Source organism: Vanellus vanellus (assembly GCF_965231255.1).
Source record: "Vanellus vanellus genome assembly, chromosome: 7".
Classification (NCBI taxonomy): Eukaryota; Metazoa; Chordata; class Aves; order Charadriiformes; family Charadriidae; genus Vanellus; species Vanellus vanellus.
In genome coordinates, this window is record NC_138912.1 from 4,890,919 (window position 1) to 4,914,004 (window position 23,086).

General features: G+C 42.7%; 1 protein-coding gene across 1 annotated transcript; it reads left to right on the top strand.

Annotated features, from left to right (window-relative positions):
* Positions 1-915: 915 nt before the first annotated feature.
* On the top strand, positions 916-22,372 carry CHST15 (carbohydrate sulfotransferase 15). Its single transcript, XM_082486604.1, has 7 exons — positions 916-1,473; positions 2,231-2,570; positions 6,480-6,626; positions 11,320-11,476; positions 16,091-16,247; positions 20,363-20,510; positions 21,742-22,372. The coding sequence occupies exons 1-7, from the start codon at positions 931-933 to the stop codon at positions 21,930-21,932; spliced, it is 1,683 nt and encodes a 560-aa protein (XP_082342730.1). The 5' UTR covers positions 916-930; the 3' UTR covers positions 21,933-22,372.
* The last annotated feature ends 714 nt before the right edge of the window (positions 22,373-23,086 follow it).

Sequence of the window (23,086 nt, forward strand, 5' to 3'; positions counted from 1 at the left end):
CGTGAACAGATAGAGGGTGAATATAGACACTTGTGTTACTGGACACTGTCCAAAAATGCTTCCATATTTAAAGAGCAGATTAAGATCTGTTGGATAGGTTAGCGAGCAGCTGAGGGAAGTTGTGTAGTGTTACCTGTGGTAGCAACTCTTCGTTGGTGTGAGCGGACGGGTGATTGAAAAGAAAGGGCAGAACTTGAAGCCAAACATTTCCTGGGTTTAATATCGTGAGTGCTGTAATTAACGTACTTGGCAAATAGAAGACATCTTTCAAATAGAGTTGTGAGATGACTTGTGGCAGACTGTACTTGGCTCTGGCTTTGAATGAAGGTGACTGTAGATATTATGTCTGCTGTCCTGCGTGTATCTATCTATCTATCTATGTTTTTGTTTCTTTAGGCTGTACACTGCAAGTCTATGAAACCGCCTCTGGGAAGATGAAGCTTCCAGTAGCAACACTCCGGTTTGGAACCCGCTTGTTTTAAGAATACCTGGGAATTTCTACCCATACTTGCCTTTCCAGCGTAAATCTGTAGACAATGAGTTATTTTTATTTTTTGCATATTTTCACGCCACGTAATGATTTTTATTCCCTCTCATTTTGTTCAATGGGAAAAACTTGAGCCAGTTGTGTAGCTCATTCTTACTTCCCCACATTCCTCTTACTGAGCCAAATTCTTGGAAGCCACGTCCACAGTACAGCTATTTTTGTGTGTTGGTTGTTTTTTTTTTTTTTTTCTTTATATGACATATGTCACTTTTTGAGCACTCTTAACTATTCTGGTTTAAACCTGTTCTTTTGCGTTGCTGAGTAGTCGTAGAATCGCTCAAGGAATTAAATAATTTCAGACGTACAGAAGATGACTCATACGCTTCAGAAACATTTTTATGGCTGTGCTCGGCTCATTAATACAGGAATTTAACAGTAGTAATATGAGGTATTGTATTAATTGTTGCATACATTTATTACCAAATGACTTGCACAGACAGTGTTTCAGATGCCGTGGGCCTAATCATAATAACCAGAAGTGTCCTGTTTGCAAAGGAGAGAGTAAGGTCCCTTTGTACGCCGATAGCAAGCAGATGAAGTTGCTTGCCGTTCTGGAAGTAAGGACTGATCACAGTGAAAGCTGGAATGGATTTTTCTGCTTGAGGAAGGGGAAGTTATGCAGCTTAATATTTGGGTTGATTATAATGACTCTAGTGATGGCATCCTACATACTGACGGGAGCCAAGCATGGCCTGTTGTTAATACCGTCCCCCTTCCATTACGGAGCTTTTACTAGCAATCCAAGCTTAATGGACAATGAAAGCCTTAGTGACATGAAAGACCATTACCAGCCTTCGAAAATGAATATTTCATACGTAAAGGATTATCCAAGCATTAAATTAATTATTGACACCATTACTTCAAAGATAGAGTTTATAACAAGGCAGCGCCCCAATTTAGAAGAGCTGAGGAAACAAGAGCCACATGTAAGTATGAATTAAAGTGTATCTGAAACTGCCGTATACTTGCTTATTTCAAGACTTTTGAGTCAGTCTTTTACTGAGGTTAAAAAACATGCAACCGATGTGCTCAGATGTTCATATGCTGATTTACACCATCTAGAGTCTCCTGATTTACAGCAGCTGAAAAGTTGGTGTTACAGATCACATCCTTCTGAGTCATGGACGAAACAGATAAGTTACATAAATGGTCTTGACACCTGAAACAAAAAATCAGGCAGTCTTCCGATAGCTGTACAACCGCATTGAATTTTTACCTTGTCTCATGCAAAATCGTTCTTTGAATTGCCAGTCACCTTAAAGGATAAATATGGAAGGAGCCTTTCTAATAACTGGTTACCAGCGTGCCTTCCTGAAAATCCAGTCATTGCAAACCTTGTATTTCAGAGTTAAAAAATGGAAGTTAATTTGATTTGAGTATTAAGTGTTTGACTATAAAAATTAATTCTTGGGGTTACAGGGGAGTTGGGGGATTATTGAGGTCCTTTCTGGCCTTAAAATCAAAGGATTTCTGAATGTACTCCTTTCCCAGCCCAACTCTTTGTACAGCATTTGGTTCCAGTGTCATCAGAAGAAGTAAGTTAGGTCAATTTTGTAGCTAAGAAAATAAGGGTTGAAATGCCCACATAGTATTTCTGTTATATTCTCTTAGTGTGCTAAGTTAGAAAATGATAACTGTCAATTTTTGCTGCCTTGACTGAAATTGTTGTTCTTTATGTTGCAGATGTTTTCAGTAATTCCTAATAAATTCCTTCCAAATAGCAAGAATCCTTGTTGGTATGAAGAGTACAGAGGAAACACAACCACGGATCCTTATGCAACAAACTCCTATGCACTGTATTCAAAGCGCTTTCGAACCATATTTGATTACCTCAGGAAGGTATTTTGGAACCACTTGTACCATTATAAGGACAAACACTACCGCCTGCGCTGTCTGCCCCATTTCTACATCATTGGCCAGCCCAAGTGTGGGACGACGGACCTGTACGACCGGCTCAGGCTGCACCCCGACGTTCGCTTCTCGGCAATCAAAGAGCCGCACTGGTGGACAAGAAAACGGTTCGGTGAGTAAGCACGTCCTCTGGTATTCAGGCGAGGTTTTTTCTATGTCTTTGACATTTCTTGTGTATATTTGGGATGACATTTATGGATTTGCTCCATATGGGCTTCCTGTGAAACCACTGGAGTTAATAGTTTTGAAAAATCCAGGTGATGGATGCTCAATAGGTTCCAGCCTGCTTTTGTTTAATGGTGTTTTGGGTTAAACTTTTCGAGATGATGCACATTTAATTTTATCTATTTGCAGTGGTTTGGAAAATCTAGGAAAAAACTAAAACCAACAGATAAAACCAACCCTGTGAATTCTTAAAAGCTGGAAGAGGAGCTATTAGGTTGTGACAGGAGATTTAAAGAACAGCCGTGATGGCTTTGTGTTGCAAAATTCCGTAAAGTCTTTCTTACATGAATAAATGATGGGTCGGTATTTGAAATGTGGGTGGCTTCAGTCCTTATGGTTCAATAAATACGACTGTGCTCTGTGGCAGAAGCTTCGTTAGTGTTGCAGCTCTAGTCAAGCAGTAGAGATGAACAGTAGAGATGCTCTGCATGAGAAAGCTCTCACACCGAGGAACCTGCACATATTTTTGATGCTCTTTTTCTGGGTGACATCAATATTTCATGAAGTGATCCTTCTCCTCAGAAGGCAGACTGGAATAGTTGAGGTTATGACCTGCTGGAGCAAGACGTATCCGCCCCTCGTGATTGCACCTTCAAAGGGTGTCTGAGGGTGGTGGGACTGAGGCCATCTGAAATGTTTATGTCCTTCTTGTTCTCTCTTCCCCGGGTGCCAAGGGAGGTCATTCTTGTGGTTAGAGACTAGATGAGATGCAGAAGACCACCCAGTTTCAATTTCTGACTCTGCTGTGTGCTTAGTGCTTTCCTCTAAATGCTGGTGCGTATAACGCTTGCTGTATTCCACCCAGGCTCTGGGTTTTCCTGCCGTTGGGTCTAGCTGTTAAGTGCTGGTACGCCCTTGCTTGGTGTGACTTTGGTATCAAAGATCACAGGCTTTTCAGTGATATTACTGTTTCCAAGAGGAAGATACCGGTTATTTTACGGTGATGTTATCTTCACTTCTGTTTCTGATGTGCTGTTGCTTTCCAGCAGCCGCTGCCTTTGGAGCAAGGAAAAACCTAGCGCTGTGGTGTAGGTCATTTGATGAGGGCTTTGCATCACTACTTCGGTGCTTTTCTAAGCTTGCTTGAAAAGGGAAGCTGTCTCTTCTAATGAACTGCCCTGGCTAACAGCAAGGAAAGACACTTTTTGAGGGACCGGGACACCTGCACTGCTGCTTCTGTTCTTAATTTCAGGGTTGTACCTTCAATTCTTTTTCTCCTGCGTGTGGTGTTGCTGTTTCCATCTCCCTTCCCCGTACCCTGGAGCTCAGAAGAACCTCTGAGCTCCTGCAGAAGGGGGCTTTGACCCTCACTGCTCAGTGAGGAGGAGGGCTCAGCCACAGAACTGGGATTTCATATTTCTCATAGAGAAATAACTTTGCTGTGTTCTTAGAGTTTGTGTTTTCTTCCTTTGCAAATGCCATAAGAAAGTGGCTAAAATAGGTTTGTAGACATTTTCTGAACGTTTGTTATAAACAGAGGTAAAGCAATATGATGAAAATAACAGTTTCGCTTTTGAGATAATTTGGTCCAGTTTCGGGAAAGCTCCTAGGAGGTACACGTGTGAAGGGGATAGCTGGGCTACCTACAAAGTCAAACGAGAGAAGCACCGTGGTGCCCCCTGAAGTCACACGAGAAGGCACTCGTTCATCACAGTCAGCGGCTGACTGAAGACAAATGATAAGGATTACCTCCTGACCTGAAGGTGAAAAGTCAGATCAGCGAAGAAAGGGGATTTGAGACTTGGACGCCTTCCAGTGCAAATGCCGTGCTGCTTGTCTCTGGGCGTGTAGATGCAGAGACTCTCAGCAAAACCATCTGCGGAAAATCATGTCTTCCATGAGACCGCTGGCAGGAAAGGCTGAACCGAACTCATATGTCAGGCTAAAATGCTTTATGCTAATTAGTTCTCTACGTCTACATTAGCCTTAACATAAATATTTGGAATTAATGTTGGAGGAAGCAGTGCATCCAACCACGCTAAAGCAAGACCGGGCTCACTAAAGCTCAGCACTGGACCTACCAGACAGGCAGAAGAGTGTTAGAAGTCAGGCCGAAGTGTGTATAGTTTGAGAACGTGGATGCATTCCTGTCGCTGTGCGGGCATTCGCAAGCTCTCCACTTGCATGATCTTGTGGTCAGCCACTGGGGACCAAGCGCAGATCCTTGAAGAGAACTTTCTTTGCATAATTAATTTTTTTTTGAAGTTATTTAGTAAAGTTGAAGAGTGAGGAAAGATTGCAGAGTTGGGGATGTCATGGGAGGGAGATCGGTTGAGATGACATTCCCATCATCATCTCAGGCGGTCTGTTATTGAGAACGGAGGATTAAGTTTTGCTCCTGGTGGCTCAGTCCTTTCTCTCTGCCTGAACAGTGTATTAGCTAATGCTTGCTATTAGGAAAAAAAAAAAGAGAATATGACAAATAGACTAACAAATGAAACTGAGACAGCCCCCTTTATAAGCCAGCTAGTGGGTACGGCTCCTATGCTCCTGGCTATTAACTTGGTTTAGTTTGTAACATTTATCTGGAGAAGAGAGTCTCTTTGTTCCATGGTATTCTCTGATTCAGTGGATTTTTATGAGACTGACTAATTTCAGCTGAAACTAAACAGCCCTCCTGGGGAGGCCCCATTTCACAAGTCACCGCTTTCCTGTTCTGCTGGGATGGTTGATGCTCTACAGGACGTTGTCTCAGCTCGACTGTCTCTCTTCCCTGACTCTTAGCCACAATTTCTATTCCCATGAATGGGGTGGCAACAAACCAAGGCAGTCTGTAGCACCATGCATGTACCTCCTTCCCCCCCCCCCCCCCCCCCCCGCCTCAAGTCAAATCACACAGCCGAGCTTTCTTCTGCCCTCATTAAATCCCACTTTCCTAAAGGGGAAAATCAGAGGGAACGGACAAAAGAACTCCCTTGCTGAGCTTTCCTCTCATATAATTGATAATTATTGGCCTTGTGAGAACAGCAAAGGGAGAGCTGAGAAGTCCTGTCCTATACTTTTAGCTTTTCTCTCGCTCTGTTGCCTTCCCACTGCTGTCCCTGACCTCTGCTCGCTTGAGAAACTCTCTTGTGGTATGGTGAGAAGCAAGAATGCAAAGACAGGCATGGGGAGAATGTACAGAAAGTGGAGAAATCAGCCTAGAGTTGGGAAGAAGAGTGGAAGAAGAGTGGGAAAAGGAGTGTCAAAATCACAAGTGTGGCTCGAGATGCTGAGAAACGCAGGGAGAAGGTGATACTGAACACTCCCTGGAGCGTAGGGAAGGAGAGGAGAAAAAGAGACACTCTCATGGAGCTTTGTTTCCATACTTGTGAATGACAAAAATATGAATGGTTTCTCAGCTTTCTGATTTTGATAAGTGCATGTTGATTTGCATATTTGGCGTTAGAGCCTGTTCTCAATCTCAATACAATAAATCTAGTGGGAGTCCAATATTACTTCAATTTATATGGGTGCAATGAAAGCAGAATCTGGTCTTTTATATTTGTTCCAAAAGCTAAATTTAGAAGAAAATAAATGCAAGCTATTCATGCAGGAACTATTAAACAGAACACTTAAGATATTTCCAATCGCTGTGAATTTATGGCTTAATCGTATAGTATCTCAGATCTCAGCTACTTCATTATTGGCACTTTTATCTGAGCGTTACACTTCATCGGTCTAATTTTGTGCTGCCGTTAGCTGGTTCAGTGCCAGCAATGTCAATGAAGCCATCTCAGCTTACACCAGCGGTTAATCTTGCCCTGCTATTTTATTTTATTTTTTTAATAAACTTCTCTCTTTTCACTGTTTTTAGGAATCATCCGTCTGAGGGATGGATTTCACGATCGCTACCCGGTGGAAGATTACCTTGATTTGTTTGACTTAGCAGCACATCAGATTCAGGGTGTGCTGCAGAGCGAAGCGGCCAAAGAGCGGGGCAAGATGAACAACATCATCATTGGTAGGGCAACTACGGCCTCTGAAATATGTCTGTGGAGCTCCAGGTTGGGTTTGTGGCCAAGGCACGAGAGGGGCATTTTCCCAGGTGTGAAGGGTTCACAGCACAGGGCCCCTCATGTTGGTTTTCTCTGCTCTACGTGGATAGTGCAGAAGTTCTTACCTTTTCCTGGAGGGTGGTTAATTGCTCCGTTAAAAAGTTGTGATTATCTAGAAAATGCCTGAGCAAGCAATAAATGTTTGATGAAAGTCAGCATTTAATCAAATCTATTTTAAAAAAAAGAGTGAGAATGACCCTGGTGACTCCTTCAAACATTGCTTTCATTTTGTTTTCATTACAAAGGGTTTGCCTGTAGCCGTGGGATTGTAGCTTCAGATTCAAGTGCTGTAGCAGTATGTCTGGGATAACACACTAATTGTGGTGTTACAACACTCGGTGCGTGCTGTAGAAATCCTGTAGCTGACCGGAGACAGTTTCCATAATACCAACACAGCCCCAAGCGGCTCTTCTCAAGCTCCAGTATATGTAGGAAAAAGGACCACCATTTTTTGTGTCATCATCCCTGTGTAGCCTATGGTGGACTGAAATAAATATGATTAAACTCCTGAGCTGTTTTGTTAACAGCAAAGATAATGCAGGCTTCAAGAGTAGGAATATACAGAGTCATAGAATGGTTTGGGTTGGAAGAGATCTTGAAGATCATCTAGTTCCAACCCCCTTGCCATGGCCAGGGACACCTCCCCCCAGCCCAGGTTGCTCCCAGCCCCGTCCAACCTGGCCTTGAACACCTCCAGGGATGGGGCAGCCACAGCTTCTCGGGGCAACCTGCGCCAGGGGCTCACCACCCTCAGAGTCAAGTTGAAGCTATCTTGCGTGGTATTTCTTTTCAGGTGTGGAACCTAGAGGCACAGTACAGGGTACGATTTGAAGATAATCTTACAGTTTCGGTTGACATTAAATTACATGATTAGCACTAAAAATGGTTGTATTGTACCTTATGGAAGTCTGTGGTTAGGCCTGGGCTCTAGGGAGGGATCCCTGGGCTGCTTTCCAGGACACACAGTGGTCAATACACTATGGTCATCCGCTGTGGTCCATGATGCCATCGGTATACAGTGCCCACGAGGAATGTCATCAGAAATTTCGAAATTCTGCTTTTGCTGTCTGGTAAAACCAGAAAACTGAGGGGAAGAGAGTTTTACCAGACTTACTCTGTCACCTCAAAATTTCCCAGGGAAACCAGACACTTTCCATGAAAATACTAGCTGTGCACGACAGCTCCCTGTTGAAAGGAGACTTTTCGAGTAGGGTGGAAGTCGTTATTCTACAGAAAATAGAGACAAGATTTTTGCTGCCTGCCCTCAGAGGGAATTCCCTCAGAATAATTTTTTGGGTTCTCATTCTAACCGGAAGAATTTAACCTATCGTTGGCTGGATGAAATGGTGACGATGTCTTACATCGTTTAAACCAAAGACTTGGCTATAGTCACAGTTGTTCAGTACGTCCTCAGCCTCCATTTAAGTCTGTCATTTGCTTTATTAAATATTCTACATTGAGCAAAATTTGCAAGATGGGGTCTCAAGAAACATTGCCATCAAGGACATCTGCAGATTTTCCTCCTGCTTACGATAATATCTCCTGTCCTTTCATGGGTGAAGTGCTTATACTAATTAAATTCACTAATCTAATTGGCAATGTACATCTTTGATTACTTACCTCCTGTTACAGCTTTTTCTAGAGTTCACTTTGTGTTTCTTTTTCCTGTAGTCTCATTTCTTGTTTCATTAAGGTTCTGTTCGCTTTTCTTATTAAGTTTACAGGAAAAGTCCTGAATTATTATACTCATTAAGTCAGTCTTTTATGACCTTGGTAAAAAAAGCAAAACAAAGCTAGCTAGTCTGAAATGAATCTATATGAATATCAGGTTTGCTTGGAATCCTCTATTTTCTTATTTCAGATGGCTAGAAAGAAAAATCGAATTAAAACTATAAACATTTCAGTAGTTCCTCATATTACATTATTTTGAAAAGTTAAGCTTCTCTGGGTATTATACTTAGTGAGTAATAATTGCATTTTCCCAAAAAAACCCTCAACATCTGCTTAGAGATGAACCAAAGAGGACAACACTGATCTAGCCCGAGGCATTCTGAGCAGGACTTGTTTATTTGTGATCATTAATAGGATGAATTCAAAGGAATGTCTTGTGAAAACACAGTAAGATTTTAACCCATTAGTGACTGAATAAAGAGGTTATACATCTGTTCTTTAGGCAATTCAGTAATTCATTGTTCTTTAAGTCTTGTTCTTTAAGTCCCTAAGAAAATGAATATATTTTTGGTTGCACTGCAGTAATTTGATATAATTACTATAGCAGTGGTTACTTTATCTCATGTTTAGCATAGCTCATTCTCTTTGCAGATATTAAATCTGTATTATAAAACAGAAAGGAACACGATCAGTTTGTCAGGAGTATTTTTGGCTGCTTCAGGAAATTGAAATTATAATCAGAGACCAGAATAATGTTGTTTTTTTTTTTTTAATATCTCCCCCCCCCCCCTTAATTCTTGACAGGCATCTTGTTTTGGGAAGATTTACCTTCCTGAACCTGGGCTGCTGCATTAGAGCAGGACCTTGAGTCCCTGTTAATGCTTTAGCAGGGTTTGGTCATGTGCCTGTGATCTTCCCTGGCTTGTGCGCTGCCTGCGGAATTTTGGTGGTGGCAGTTGATCCAGCTGAAACAATTCCTGTGGAGTGTTCTGGTCCGTGGTGTTAAGAGAATCTGGCCGTTTATGTGTAAATGCATTGATTTTTATTTAGGTCAGATAGCACACGTGTAAGCAGATGTCCTTATGCTCAGGTTTGGTCGCTATGTCTGAGACAGTTGGACTAAATGCAATAGAGCATCAAATATGATCAGAGGTCTCCTGAGCAGAGAAGTATGAAGGAAGATCAGAAAAACTATTCTAGAGAGGAATAGATGGCTTGATGGGGCCATAGGCTTTTATCTTTGGCACGATTTGGGCGAACATTTTTGAGGGAGCAGTTCAAGTCTAGCCGTTCCCGTCACAGAGATGTAGCAGTGACTTTCCAAGGTCGCTCTCATCCCTGGAGTGCACTGCTCTGTCAGTCCGTGTCTGCAAGTGCTGGTACCCATTTGCGTTGTACCATCTTCCGATAGTGCAGAAGGAGCTGCAGGGTGGTTTTGTGGTACGGCCATATCAGCTCTTGTCCCATGTTTAGTCTTTTGTGTTTCTGCTCCTCTCAGCATGGGGGCTGGGCTAATTGAGTTTTAATTGACAAGTAAAGCCCGCTGATGATTAGGCAGTGCTTTGGCTAATTAATTTAGAATGGAAAAGCAGGGCTGTTGCCGACACCCGGCTTTAGCCAATGGACCTGATCTCCTGCTTTTGGAAAGCGGCAAAACGAACATGACAGAAGATTAATGTGTTTTCTAACAACTCCCAGGCTCTATTAATGAATCACATTATGTTAAGCTGAAGTTTGGAGCCAGTACCTTTTTCATGTTGTGTTTTGGCCATCTTTTAAAATCTTTATTGGACTTTCCCAGGAGAGAGGAAGAAAAGAAGGAAAAAAAAAAAAAAAAAAAGGAAATCATGTGCACATCCATAAGCCTACAACATTATTTTTTTTTTTAATCTCATTCCTTTTGAATCGAAAAACCTCATTAACAAGAATTAGCTCTCATTAGACTGTCAAAGAGTGGAACTTTCCAAAAAGCTTCAGTATATGTTTTATTAAACAGTAGTGTGCCACATAAAAGCCGGTATTACTTAAAAAGACAGGGAAGATTACACAATTCAAAACATCGTATCAGATCATTTATTTAGCAGCTGAAGCATCATATACTTTGTTCTGGCAGAGACATTACTGATTGTGTTTCTCCCTGTAGCATTACTTTCAGAGTAAGCTTCTTCACAAACTATGGATAGCAGAACCTGGCGTTTAACTAAATGTGGTATTTATGCTACAGACCTTTTGTCTAATAGTTGGTAAATAGTTATGTTTGACTTAACCTACATTAATAATTGTTATATAAAAAAGCTCTGATAATGGGTAATTCTCAAAAAGGAATATTTCAAAGGGCAGTGACACCTAGTGCAAATTTTTATTTTTTTTTTCGATATTTCCCATGTGCTCACCAACTCTCCTGTTTACGTTCTAAACGCTATTGATCTGCTGGAGTGGCGGTTTCCGCTTGTTTCTTCAGTTTGTGTCAGATTGCGTAATTTGTTAGCAGCTTGCTTCTCTGAGATGAGGCACATTAAAGCCAACCCTTGGGGTGCCGCAGGGAGCGCGGCAGGTCTTCGGCAGCGATGAGCTCCTGCCCCCTCGCTGGAGGGTGGGCCAAAAAACCTTGAGCCATCCGTTCCAGCCCGGATCAAATATATTTGCGTGTGTTGACCGCTAACGGGAAGCAGTGTAGTTGGTGGACAGTGGTATTTCAGGTGGAATTAAAAAAACCTGCCTACATCACTGCCTGCGCAAAGGTACAGGGCAGTGTGACGGCTCTGGCTCTGGGGAGCGTTAGCCGGGTCGATTTGCAAGGAACAGCAAGGTGTGTTGAAATTAATAACGTGGATTTTAAACAGTCTACACCAGTTAAAAATTCAACCCATTTCCACCCCGATACAAAGAATGAAATGAGTTACTAGCAGAGATGCTTTTAATTTCCAGGGGAGGCCAGTGCCTCGACCATGTGGGACAACAACGCTTGGATTTTCTTTTATGACAACAGTACTGAAGGAGAACCTCCCTTCTTAATCCAGGACTTCATCCATGCCTTCCAACCGAATGCCAAACTTATCATCATGCTGAGAGACCCGGTTGAAAGGTGAGCAAGGATCACGTTGCTAAAATACGCAAGAATAATTTCTTACTATAATCATTGCAGTCACTCTGGCTCTTTTGGGTGCAAATAAACGTTCGCGTGATGTTTGACAGAGTTACTTGATTTACGATGAGAGCTGCCGGGGGGTTTTGTTCTGTGTATTTTGGCGTAGGTAATTGTGATAGTGTTTTAAAGAGGGGCATGTGAGTGTAAAGGCCACAGTGAGTGCCGTGCGTGGAGACCAGAGCTACTCTGGGGAAAAAAAATAATTTATCTGTTTGCCAAATGCAATGTAACTCCATTACCTGAGCTAATGTGCTCTGGTTCTCAGCAGAAGACTCCCTAGACTGAGTTCTCAGCAGAAGACTCCCTAGACTGAGTATGGCACTGCATTTACATGTCTCAGCATAAGTGGTGCTGTGAAACGCTTCAATTCATGTTAAATAATAAGGTTTATGTCTTCAAGGGGCCTTCAAGGGCAACTAAGATGATTAAGGGAGTGGAGCATCTCCCTTATGAGGAAAGACTGAGGGAGCTGGGTCTCTTTAGTTTGGAGAAGAGGAGACTCAGGGGTGATCTTATTAGCGTTTATAAATATATAAAGGGGGAATGTCATGAGGATGGAGCCAGGCTCTTCTCAGTAGCGACCAATGATAGGACAAGGGGTAATGGATTCAAGCTGGAACACAAGAGGTTCCACTTAAATTTGAGAAGAAACTTCTTCTCAGTGAGGGTGACAGAGCACTGGCACAGGCTGCCCAGGGAGGTTGTGGAGTCTCCTTCTCTGGAGACATTCAAAACTCGCCTGGACGCCTTCCTGTGCAACCTCATCTAGGTGTTCCTGCTCCGACAGGGGGATTGGACTAGACGATCTTTTGAGGTCCCTTCCAATCCCTAGCATACTGTGATACTGTTCAAAATAATTAAAAGATTGAAAATGGCTCCAGAATCAGAAAATGGTACAAACTTTTTTTTAACCTTAAAAATGTTTGGTGCAACACTCATATAAAGCTTCCCTAGACAATTTTAGCTTGCACAGCTAACAGCTGCTTAGGAATTCATCCTTGGTTTTCCTGACTTTGTCTGCAGCGGAAGGGCTCTACTTTTGCAGAGCTGTGGGCTGCTCGTGAATGCTTCTCCACTGGATTAGCCACGAATGTCCGTCGTTCCACTTTTTCTCTCCAGTCTTCCTCCAGATCTCTAGGGTGTTTCTTTCCACTGTCCTCTGAAGGGGGATGGATGATAACGATGAGGGTAACGAAGAGGATGGAGGGGATGGAGGCAGAATCAAAAAGGACCAGACCAAAGGGCTGTGAATTCCTTCTCTCCGTAGCTCTGTAGGGATATTGAGGATACTTAGAGCTAAGTCAGCACTCAAGGGAAAAGCCAAGAAACACCCAGGAAAGAGGAGATGGGGATGCAGATGATGAGGATGGGGACCAGGCTCTGGCGGGGGCTCGGGCACTGGGAGAAGGGCAGGCACGGGCTGCAGCTGCCCAGAGCGACTTGGCAGTGGGAAGGGACGGGTGGTCCTTGATGAGCTTCCCCGATGGTAGGACTTGGCAGGGCACGGCTACCCGTGAGAGGCAGAAATGTGCGAGCCCTTCCCATCTCCTATGTCAAGAAATGCAGTTCTCAACTTTGAGCGGCATCTCCTGACCTCAGAATTTAACAGATGGTAATTTTATGCGAGAGAGCTGGCTGAAGTGGCTTCCTCATGTAAATTACCCACAAATTCCCTGATTGCCTTAACCACCCTCTGTAACGGGGGTGTAGCTCTTCGCCAGCTTTAATAAGGGTGAGATAAAAAGTCAGCTTCATCGCCTTTGCTGTATTTATGATAAATTGGTTTCTTTTTGTTTACGACCCCTTATGCCCTTGTGGCTGATAGCTCAGCTCAACTGCAGGAGCAAAAGCAACCGTGGCAGAAGGGGCAGCCTGGGCAGCTCCATCGGCGGTGCGGGGCAGTTGCCTTGCAGTAGCCAGGAGGACGTGGGTGCCGCATAAGGTCTGGGACAGGGTCTGGTCTAACCTGCACAGGGTCTGGTCTATCCCCCAACGGGAGATATCTGGAAGGCAGCAAGGTTTGTGATGGTGGGTGTCACTGGCGTCATTATTTCATTATAATGGATGGCGATTGAGGGTAATGACTTCAAGTAGCCGGAACAGCTGAAATCCTAATGAGCAAAGGTCTTATTTCCAGGCAGATGTCCCCAGAATTAAAAACAGATGGAAAGAAATATAGAAAAATCCCAACTGCCCTGTGGAGAGAGAAAACTTGTCTTCAAGAACATAGTTTTCCATAAGATGTCAGCAAGTCTTAAAAATGATGCGTTTATTTTAGTGGATGATTAGAAATATTATGTGGTCATATTAAATCTTTTTAAGTAAAATTGCGGCCAGGCCTATGCTGTGCATGATGCCTGCTGGCTGCTTTCCCCCAGCACAAAGGCTTTCACCTCTTCGGCCAGGAGTGGTCAGTCCTGCCTTCCCTGGGACGAGCCGGGCAAGCACGGGTCTTGTTGATGTACGCACTTTTCTGCATGCAGGGGATACTGCTGCATGCCTAATTTGGTTGAAGTCGGTTGGCTTTGTCCCTCAGCTTCTCCCCAGCTCCTCCTCGTACCCTGAGCTGCTGGGGTGGCCCTTCGGTGGGTGCAGCGTGAGGGATCCAAGGTCTACCTTGGATCACGTGGAGGACACGTGTTGCTGCAGTTGTGGTCCTCGAGCACCGGTGGGCATCACTTTGAAATAGGCTGCCTGATCAGTCCGGTCCAAGCTTGGTACCCTCCCTCTGCTCCGAGATGGAGTTTATTTGGTTAAAAGAAACTGTCTCAATTGCATTTACCAGACTGGGAAGAACTGGACAAAACTCAGAGTCTTTGTCTTTCTTAGTTGGTAACTCCTACAGATAGTACTGAGTGCCTCTGCCTCATCCTCTATAGTTTGTTGTGATTTTTCTTCTAAAAAGCGAGTAAAAAATGGAATTAAAAAGCATCCTGTAGCAAATGTATCTCATGTCTTCCTTTTCAAATGAACAGAGAGTCTTCTTTTGTTTCATATGGGAATTAGGATCCTGTTCTAGCAAAACACTAACATAAATAATGAGTGCAGAGGGGCTATTCCTGTACTTAAGTGCTTTGCTGGATTAGGGCCTAAACTTTCTAAATTAAATGATGAATTTTTAAGCACCTGTGGAAATCTAGGGAAGTTAAAAAAATAAATAAAGTAAGTGCAATATAAAATGTTACTGCAGCAATAAAATAAGACCTAAACAAATTGATTTTTGGGGGGTAATTTCTTAGAAACCTGTGTTTTTTTGGAAGAGGCTGATAGTTATCTAGGATTTCTGGAATTGTGTCAAGAGGTGGGTGCTATGGAGGCATAATATTTGTTCTGCAAACGCACTTGGGGAAGTGACTCCTCAAGTGTTACAAAGATGTCCCCAAAATCCTGCAGCGTGGTTGGGGTTCTGGTCATAGTTTCTACGCAAAACGAAAATATGATGTTCAGCGGCTGATTCCCAATCTAATATTTATGCCATGTCAGAGCATTTCCTTTTCTCTTTGAACCATGCTTATCTTGGAAAAGTGTAATCAAGGTTTCGGCGATTAACGCTAAAATAGATATTGTATTGCCTGTAGGTTTTGGGTTGTTTCCCCACCACCACCACCCAAAGGGACTTGAGAGCAGATAATCTTTATTTAAGTGATATTAAGCAATTGTAAAACTTGTGCTAAAAATGTGCAACGAGGGGGATACTCCTCTGCTGTAACTTTGGAGAAATTCCTGTTGCTGGTGGTTCTTGCTCACAGCAGCAGCTGAGGCGGGCGCTTGGTTTGCCTGCAAGCTGCCAGCACACCTGGGGCCACCTCCTGCTGTCCCCAGAGCAGAGGTGGGACTGCTTGGGGAATGCAGCACCGCAGACGGTAGCACAAATGGGAACCATTCACCTACCCGTCATATTGCTGCTTAAAAAACCCGAGAGGTGGAATGCTGTAAATTGGGAGGTTTTGACAGAAAGTCAACATAGAAACGATACGGGATTGGTGGTGGAGCTTTCTGCAAAAACTAGGAAATCTGGGCTTTTTCCTCTTTTTGGTGATGGCCGGCTTGGTAATCACATAAAAATCACTCTTTCTAACCCATCCCATTCCTTTGTTGGTTTTGACGTCAACTTAAACTTTTGAGATAAGGACTGTTTCTATCCATGGCAGTGTGGAGCACCAAATATGGAGGGGCACCAAATATAGAGGGATACCAATGTCAGCTGAGACCAGTTCTCCTGTTCATAGATGACACAAATTTAAAGTATACACATTTGAAAAATTGGCCTTCAGAAGAAAATATTGGCTCACACAGTTACTAGGCTCAGGTTCTCAAGGGACGCTGACCTTGAAAGCGGGGATGTTTAGGATCTCCCTGGAGTGGATGTTACTCTGAGCCAAAACTCATCAAAATGAACAGAAAAAGTGTCGCTGGCTGAACAGGCTGTCGGTGGGGCAATGTTACACACATGTGCCTTTTCCCTCGATTCATGTAATTGTTTGCCATTGTCATGCAAATAAATCTTCTTTCATTTCCTCCGCCACTTACTTATACGTATCTCATTCGCAGACTGTACTCCGATTATCTGTATTTTGCGAGTGCTAATAAATCCGTGGAAGATTTTCACGAAAAAGTGGCAGAATCACTGCAGCTGTTTGAAAATTGCATGCTGGATTACTCACTGAGAGCCTGTGTCTACAACAACACCCTGAACAATGCCATGCCCGTACGTATTTCCAAGAACATTTGATTCCTTGCTTCTTTAATGGTACGTTGGGTCAAGTTTATTAAAATTCCAAAATACTGTGCAAATAAGCATCGAGAAATAAAACTTTCTCCCTTTTCATTTGTAAAGGGGATGACATAAATATATATGTAAGCACGTAAAAGCTGATGTACTGGCTCAGCTGTCTCCTCAGTCTGTTCCCTGATGAATGCCAACAGTAATAATACAGTCTTTCTATTGTGCAAGCGTATGGAGAGCCCATTTAGTGAAGATTACAGTTTAATGTGTAAGCTTTTTGCAGATCTCTCCAAAAAGTAGCTCTGGCAAGGATCTTTGTGGTACGAAATTGCCTCAAAATCGGAATAAATTATGTATTCTTTCTCAAGAAAAGGCTACCAATAACTAGATAAAAGTTTTCTTTTTTTTTTTTTTTTTTAAATTGTGCACATCAGAAAATGATAAAAGGAAATACAGAAACTGCTGGCAGGGGAATGGGTAAGTATTACAGGCTCAGTATTCCAAAATTCACAATTTTAGTGTAGAACTGACTTCAAATTCTGCTTGAAGGGGGAGAACAATATGGAAGAGATTGACTTGAACTATCACGTCTGGCCAGTTCCATCCTATTTTATTTGCTCAGGTTGTAAAGGACTCAGAGGGAATACTTCCCTCCTTTGTCTCGGGGGTGAAGTTACTGCCTCCTCCACTCCATAAAAGAACTATAGAAGAGTGCATTGCACAGGCTTGAGCCCCACAGCAGTAGGGCAAAGAGGACATTCCTCTTACTTACCTTGGCAGGTAGACTGGAGCTGCCAGTCCTTGTTGATAGCCTCCAGGACCTCCACAGGCATGAGTCGCTGCTGGGAAGTGTCACAGCACGTTCCTTGCACAAATGCATTTCTCCCAGTGTGGGGAGAGAAAGGCAGAGAGAGAACCCAAAGGAAAGATTTTCCTCTTATCTTCGTCCTCAGGGTGCAAAACTAATCTTTATTTCATAGGATCATAGAATTTTCTAGGTTGGAAGGGACCTTTAAGATCGAGTCCAACCATTATTTCATAGAATCATAGAATCATTGTCTAGGTTGGAAGAGACCCTTGGGATCATCGAGTCCAACCATCTACCCTACTCTACAAAGTTCTCCCCTACACCATATCCCCCAACACCACATCCAAATGTCTCTTAAACACATCCATGGATGGGGACTCAACCACCTCCCTGGGCAGTCTGTTCCAATGCCCGACCACTCTTTCTGTGAAAAATTCTTTCCTAATGTTCAGTCTAAATCTACCCTGTTGGAGCTTGAAGCCATTCCCTCTTGTTCTGTCATTAATTACCTGTGAGAAGAGACCAGCACCAGCCTCTCCACAGTGTTCTTTCAAATAGTTGTAGAGAGTGATGAGGTCTCCTCTCAGCCTCCTCCTCCTCAAACTAAACAGTCCCAGCTCCTTCATATGATTTGTCTGCTAGGCCCTTCACCAGCTTCGTTGCCCTCCTCTGCACTCACTCCAGCACCTCGATATCTCTCTTGTATTGAGGTGCCCAAAACTGGACACAGTACTTGAGGTGTGGCCTCACCAGTGCTGAGTACAGGGGCACAATCACCTCCCTACTTCTGCTGGCCACGCTATTTCTAATACAAGCCAGGATGCCATTGGCTTTCTTGGCCACCTGGGCACACTGCCGGCTCATATTCAGCTGCTTGAATCAATTAGGACCCCCAGGTCTCTTTCTGCCAGGCAGCTTTCCAGCCACACTTCCCCAACTTATGCCCCAGTGAAGGACAAGGTCTCTCTACTAGTGGGACCATCGCAGCAGTAATGAGCAAAACACCTCACAGGCACATTGACGCAAGCCCTGAGACAGACCACAGCAACCGGAGTGGCAAATTGCTACTACCTCCGCATTAAAAGAGCGCTTTTAGCTTTCATATTAGAACATCACAAAAGCTTTGTCTTAGGTAGCCCTCCAAAGAAGATACTTTTGGAAAAGAACAGAGGATTCCTCTTTCCATAGAGCCACAAGCAGGTATTCGGAATAAAACACAAATGCTGACTGTGCTCCTCCACGGGCTTTTTTAGCTGCTGCTTCAGCCGAGTTGCGTTATGTGCCTGGTTTGCTCTATATTGAAAAAGTAGGGTTTATTTTCCCTCATTAGATTGCTAATTGTGCGACTAGACCAGAAGAATTTTGTTTTGCTATTTGTTAACGTATTCTTGAAACAAGAGAGGTGCCACAGACCTGGTCGCTGCTGATAGATGCTAACCTGTAAAGAAAGGGCTGTTCGTCAACTTAACCTCACTTAGGGTCAGTGAAAAGCATATTACGCAGAGAAAGACATGCTGAGCCAGGGTGATGAAACCAAAAACGCAGAAATGGATATTATGGAGGGGAGGGCGGCTTGGGAAACTCTACTGATGTCTTTGACGTATAGAGGGAAGCACTGGAGCTTTATGGAAGGAGACAACCTGGTTCAGAAGAAGAGCGATGAAAAAGAAGTCAGTACAATACACTGTATAGGGAATAAAATCAAGGTTCTTGCTGATCCCAAGAAAACTGAAAATTATGGGGTTATATTAGTTAACATTTTGGGGAGATATTAGTTAAAGCTTTTCACCAGAAAGAGGAATTTTAAAAAAAGATTCTAAGCCCGTGTAGGCAAGCGCTGCAATCCCAAACTATACCGTGCAGCCGATGCTTGCCTTTCCCTCACCTCCATCTCCCAGGAGAAAGAAAAGCAAACCCCATCGCTGGGCCACAGGTTTGCCCCAGCGTTCAGTGAAATGGGGCGTTGACTGGGGGCTGGAGTGCTGCCCTGCCGGTATGATTACGTTAGGCTGCTGATGTTTTAATCAAGTGAGATGTTTCAAATTCTTGTGTAGCACGTATATAAAGCCGCCTGCTAAATATGGAGGCGTATTGTTATAAGCAGCCAAAGACATGCATCAGAAGCGTACATCATGATAATGATGACCTAGCAATAATTCAAAATATGGTTTATTTTACTGGAATTTAAGTATCAATGTAGGTCACACGAGTCAGTGTAAGAAGCGAAAGAGTCTATTGTTATCTGACTTCGTTGGTTCCGCAGTAATGCGACTTGAAGATGTTAAGTCTCTTTTATGAAAGACGCTTATGACTCGGGATTCATGTTTCTCTCTTCTGAGCCTGAAGGGATTTAGGAAAATATTTATAAGCACAGTTGGAGGTTGGACTTTTAAGAACACCAGACTGCCCTTTTTATGTTTCAACTTGTTATGTAAAATTGAGGAGGGAAGGAAAACAGATTAGGTCAGGACGGGCTGAAAAACTCTCTTTTCTGTCTGGTCTAACGTAGGCTGGTGCTCTCACTGCGTACGCAGACAACGCACCATTAACCCTGTCTAGCAGCCACTGCTACTGCAGCTTAGATCTAAATCTAATTATTGCAATCAGAGGATACAAGCAAATACACCCAAACCTCATTCCTGACACCAAATCAGAATATTTGTACTACTCATAGCAGCTTGACGTGGGGCAGGTGACATCAGCAGCCTTAGGGGCTGGAGAAGGCAGCGAACTTAGCATCTTCCCTTCCGCTGCTGTTCATCCAGGGGTTGAAAGTCCTCAGTGTCTCCGTGAAGGCTGGGTCATCCCAAGCACAGAGGAGTGTGGAGGTGAGGTGGCCGAGCATCCTTCTGCGTATGGTTGTCTCTGTGCAGCACTTTTATGCAGACCTGTGGCCGATGCAGCAAGAGCACGGCCAAACCCTTAGTAAAATGACATCTCCAACCAGTAGAAAGGCCACTTGCAAAGGTTTCCTTAAGCAGCACTGAAAACAAGACGAAGACCTCTGGAGGTGTTCAAGGCCAGGTTGGAAGGGACTTTGAGCAACCTGGTCTAGTGAAAGGTCTCCCTGCCCATGGCAGGGGGGTTGGAACTCAATGATCTTCAAGGTCCTTTCCAACCTAAACCATTCTATGATTAAAAAATGTTCAGACACCTTCTTTTCATGGCTCTTCAAAGGCACATATTTGTGATTTTTGCTGAGAAGACAGAGGTGAGTGTTAGTTTGTTATTGCTAGAAGGCTGTAAGATGAATTAATTTTTACCTGATTTGGGTTTTTTGTGCTTACAGGTGAGGTTACAGGTCGGGCTCTATGTCGTGTATCTTTTGGACTGGCTGACAGTTTTTGACAAAGATCAGATACTTGTTCTTCGCTTGGAGGACCACGCATCAAATGTGAAATACACCATGCACATGGTGTTCCAGTTTCTGGATCTGGGTAGGTGTCTTCTGGCTATTTTGAGATTAGTGCAAAAAAAAAAAAAAAATCATTATTGTCCTCCTTCTAGGTCATTTTTCCTTTATAAAGAGACAAAACAGAAGCATGGGAATCTGTCTTGAAGGATGCATTAATCTTGTTGCCTGGAGTCAAGCAAAATTAAAATCCCCAAATTCCCACAGAAAGGCTGGTGTCAGAAGACCTTAATAAGACTACAGCAAGAAAAAAAAAATCAAAACCATTTGGAATATAGGGATATATCTCACCATACGGAAGCCAGTCCAACTTCTGAAGGCAGTCAGGGCTTGCTCGTCATGGGCTTACATAGGTGCAAGAGCGATCCCACGTAATTTCAACAACTTGAAGTGCTACCGTGGTGTGCATGCTGTTGCCAGCGTGCACCAATCCGGCATCTCAATCTGAGCACGATGAAAGGTTGCGTTTCTAGCTGGGGAGAAGGGGGAGACTGTGTTTTTGCTGTGTTGATTGAGACATCTGTTGCTAATCCTCGGAGAAACGCTGGCAGACAAAATGTTGCCCAATGTTGATTTGACAGTAGCAAGAGGATGAAAATGTGGCTGCAAAATAGTCTGGCTGGTCCAAACACTGGTCTAGATGATGAGAAAGTTTGAATGTGGCAGATTGAACAGATGAAGAGCTTGGCATCTTCTTCCTGAATATGGTTTACGCTGGAAAAGTCTGTGGGTTTTTGTCTTGCTGAAGTACATTGTCAAGGGCTTACATTTATTCCTGGAATAGGGGCATCGCTATACCTGTGTACCACTCTGATCCCCTGACAGCCTCCAAAACAAGCCAAAAAAAAAGGGCTTACATGAGTGAAGCTTGTAGAGTTTCTATGGGGTATTAGACAACTCGCGTCATAAAATGAAATAACAGTAGAAGATAATTGCAGATCCAAACAGGACAGGAAGTTGAATTCAATGTCATAGTTGTTTTCTGAAAACAGTTTGTTTCCCCATGAATGATTTATGCTGCTTATTGTAGAAATGATGAATTAATGTGCAAGGAAAACATATTATTTCCATATTTACTAACGGTGATTGATTTATTTTACTAATCTAAGCCTGTATTCAATATTCTGAAAAATCATCACTGCTAACACAAATTCCGTTTGTTTTCCCTTGGCAAACCTTCCGATTTAGTCATTTGTCTTCTTTAGCATGGGCGTTTTTGGTGAAATGTTTGAAGATAATATTCTATTTGTCCACAGGACCTCTAAGTGAGAAACAAGAAGCTTTGATTACAAAGAGTCCTGCTTCTAACACTAGACGGCCTGAAGACAGAAGTCTGGGACCTATGCTACCAACGACAAAGGCAATTTTAAGAGATTTCTACAGGCCTTTTAATACAAAACTGGCACAAGTTCTTTTTGATGATGCTTTTTTATGGAAGAGGACATAATATGTAAATTTAGTGCCACAAATACAGTGCTTAAAGGAGTTTTTATTTTTTTAAATTCTATTTTTGTGCGTGGATATTTACATTTTTCCCATTCCAAAGAGAAGCCGATTGATGAGCTGAGACTCTCACCTTCAGTCAGCACACTTCACCACAGTTATACCACATTTTCCTTGTGAGAATGTAAAGCATCTTGCTTATCAGTTTATTGCAACTTCTTTTACCCCGGCAAAAGAGTAGAGTGGAAAAGCATTGGTACAAAGATGATGTCTTACGCTCTCCACGGGGATGTTGAAGTTTAACCTTCTCTAAGATGCTGCAACACAGAATTCGCATCAGTTTCCTACAACTACGCATATAATCCCATTTTCAGTATATGTTATTCATTCATTTTTTCAAACTATCAATGTCATTTAGTCATTAAAATTTTTAATTGAATTCAACCTAATATTTTGTTTCTTTTTGTCAGCATGTTCATAAGTGGTCTTCACTCACACTAAGGTTTTTGTTTCCTTAATTCTGAAACAAAGATAAAGGATAATTGCATTTAAATACATTTTCAAGTCTTATCTGTATCTTCAAGGTAAATGGACTTTCCTAGCCACAGTTCTTGTAAAAGAAAATTTTATATTCCAGGTAAGAATCTAAACAACAGGCTACGTTCAGTGTTTAGCATAACAAATACATTGTCTTCCATATTTCGTTCATGTACATACAGATACATATCATCCATTCATATCAGTCGCACATTTTCTAAGGAAACTACTAATGGGCTTGATGTAAAGTCCGTTGCTGGCCATGGAGAGATTTTATGGAGTTTTCTCTTAGGTCCTACACAATTACTCTTCTCCATTGCAAAGAGGCATTTTAAAATCATTATGAAATCTTGTTATTAAATGCATAAATGGATAGGATGCACAGTAGCTTGTATCCACATAGAAATATTTATTAATTGCACATTATGAGTTTCTGTCTTCATGAAAGATACCTATATCTAGTTTAAAAAGGTGAGATATAGACTTGAGAAAAAACAATTTGAAAGCTATGGAGAAACTTTAGACTATCTCAAATGGACAAGTTTTTATATAAAAATGTGCAGTAACTCAAACTTGATTTCAAACACACCTGGTTAGGGTCACTGTCAGCTACAGTCTGCA

Excerpts from the sequence above, each read along its gene's own strand:
- CHST15 (XM_082486604.1), top strand. The coding sequence starts at position 931 with ATGAGGTATTGTATTAATTGTTGCATACATTTATTACCAAATGACTTG. Across the intron at positions 6,627-11,319 it reads GATGAACAACATCATCATTG|GGGAGGCCAGTGCCTCGACC; the intron begins GTAGGGCAACTA and ends TTTAATTTCCAG. Across the intron at positions 20,511-21,741 it reads GTTCCAGTTTCTGGATCTGG|GACCTCTAAGTGAGAAACAA; the intron begins GTAGGTGTCTTC and ends ATTTGTCCACAG.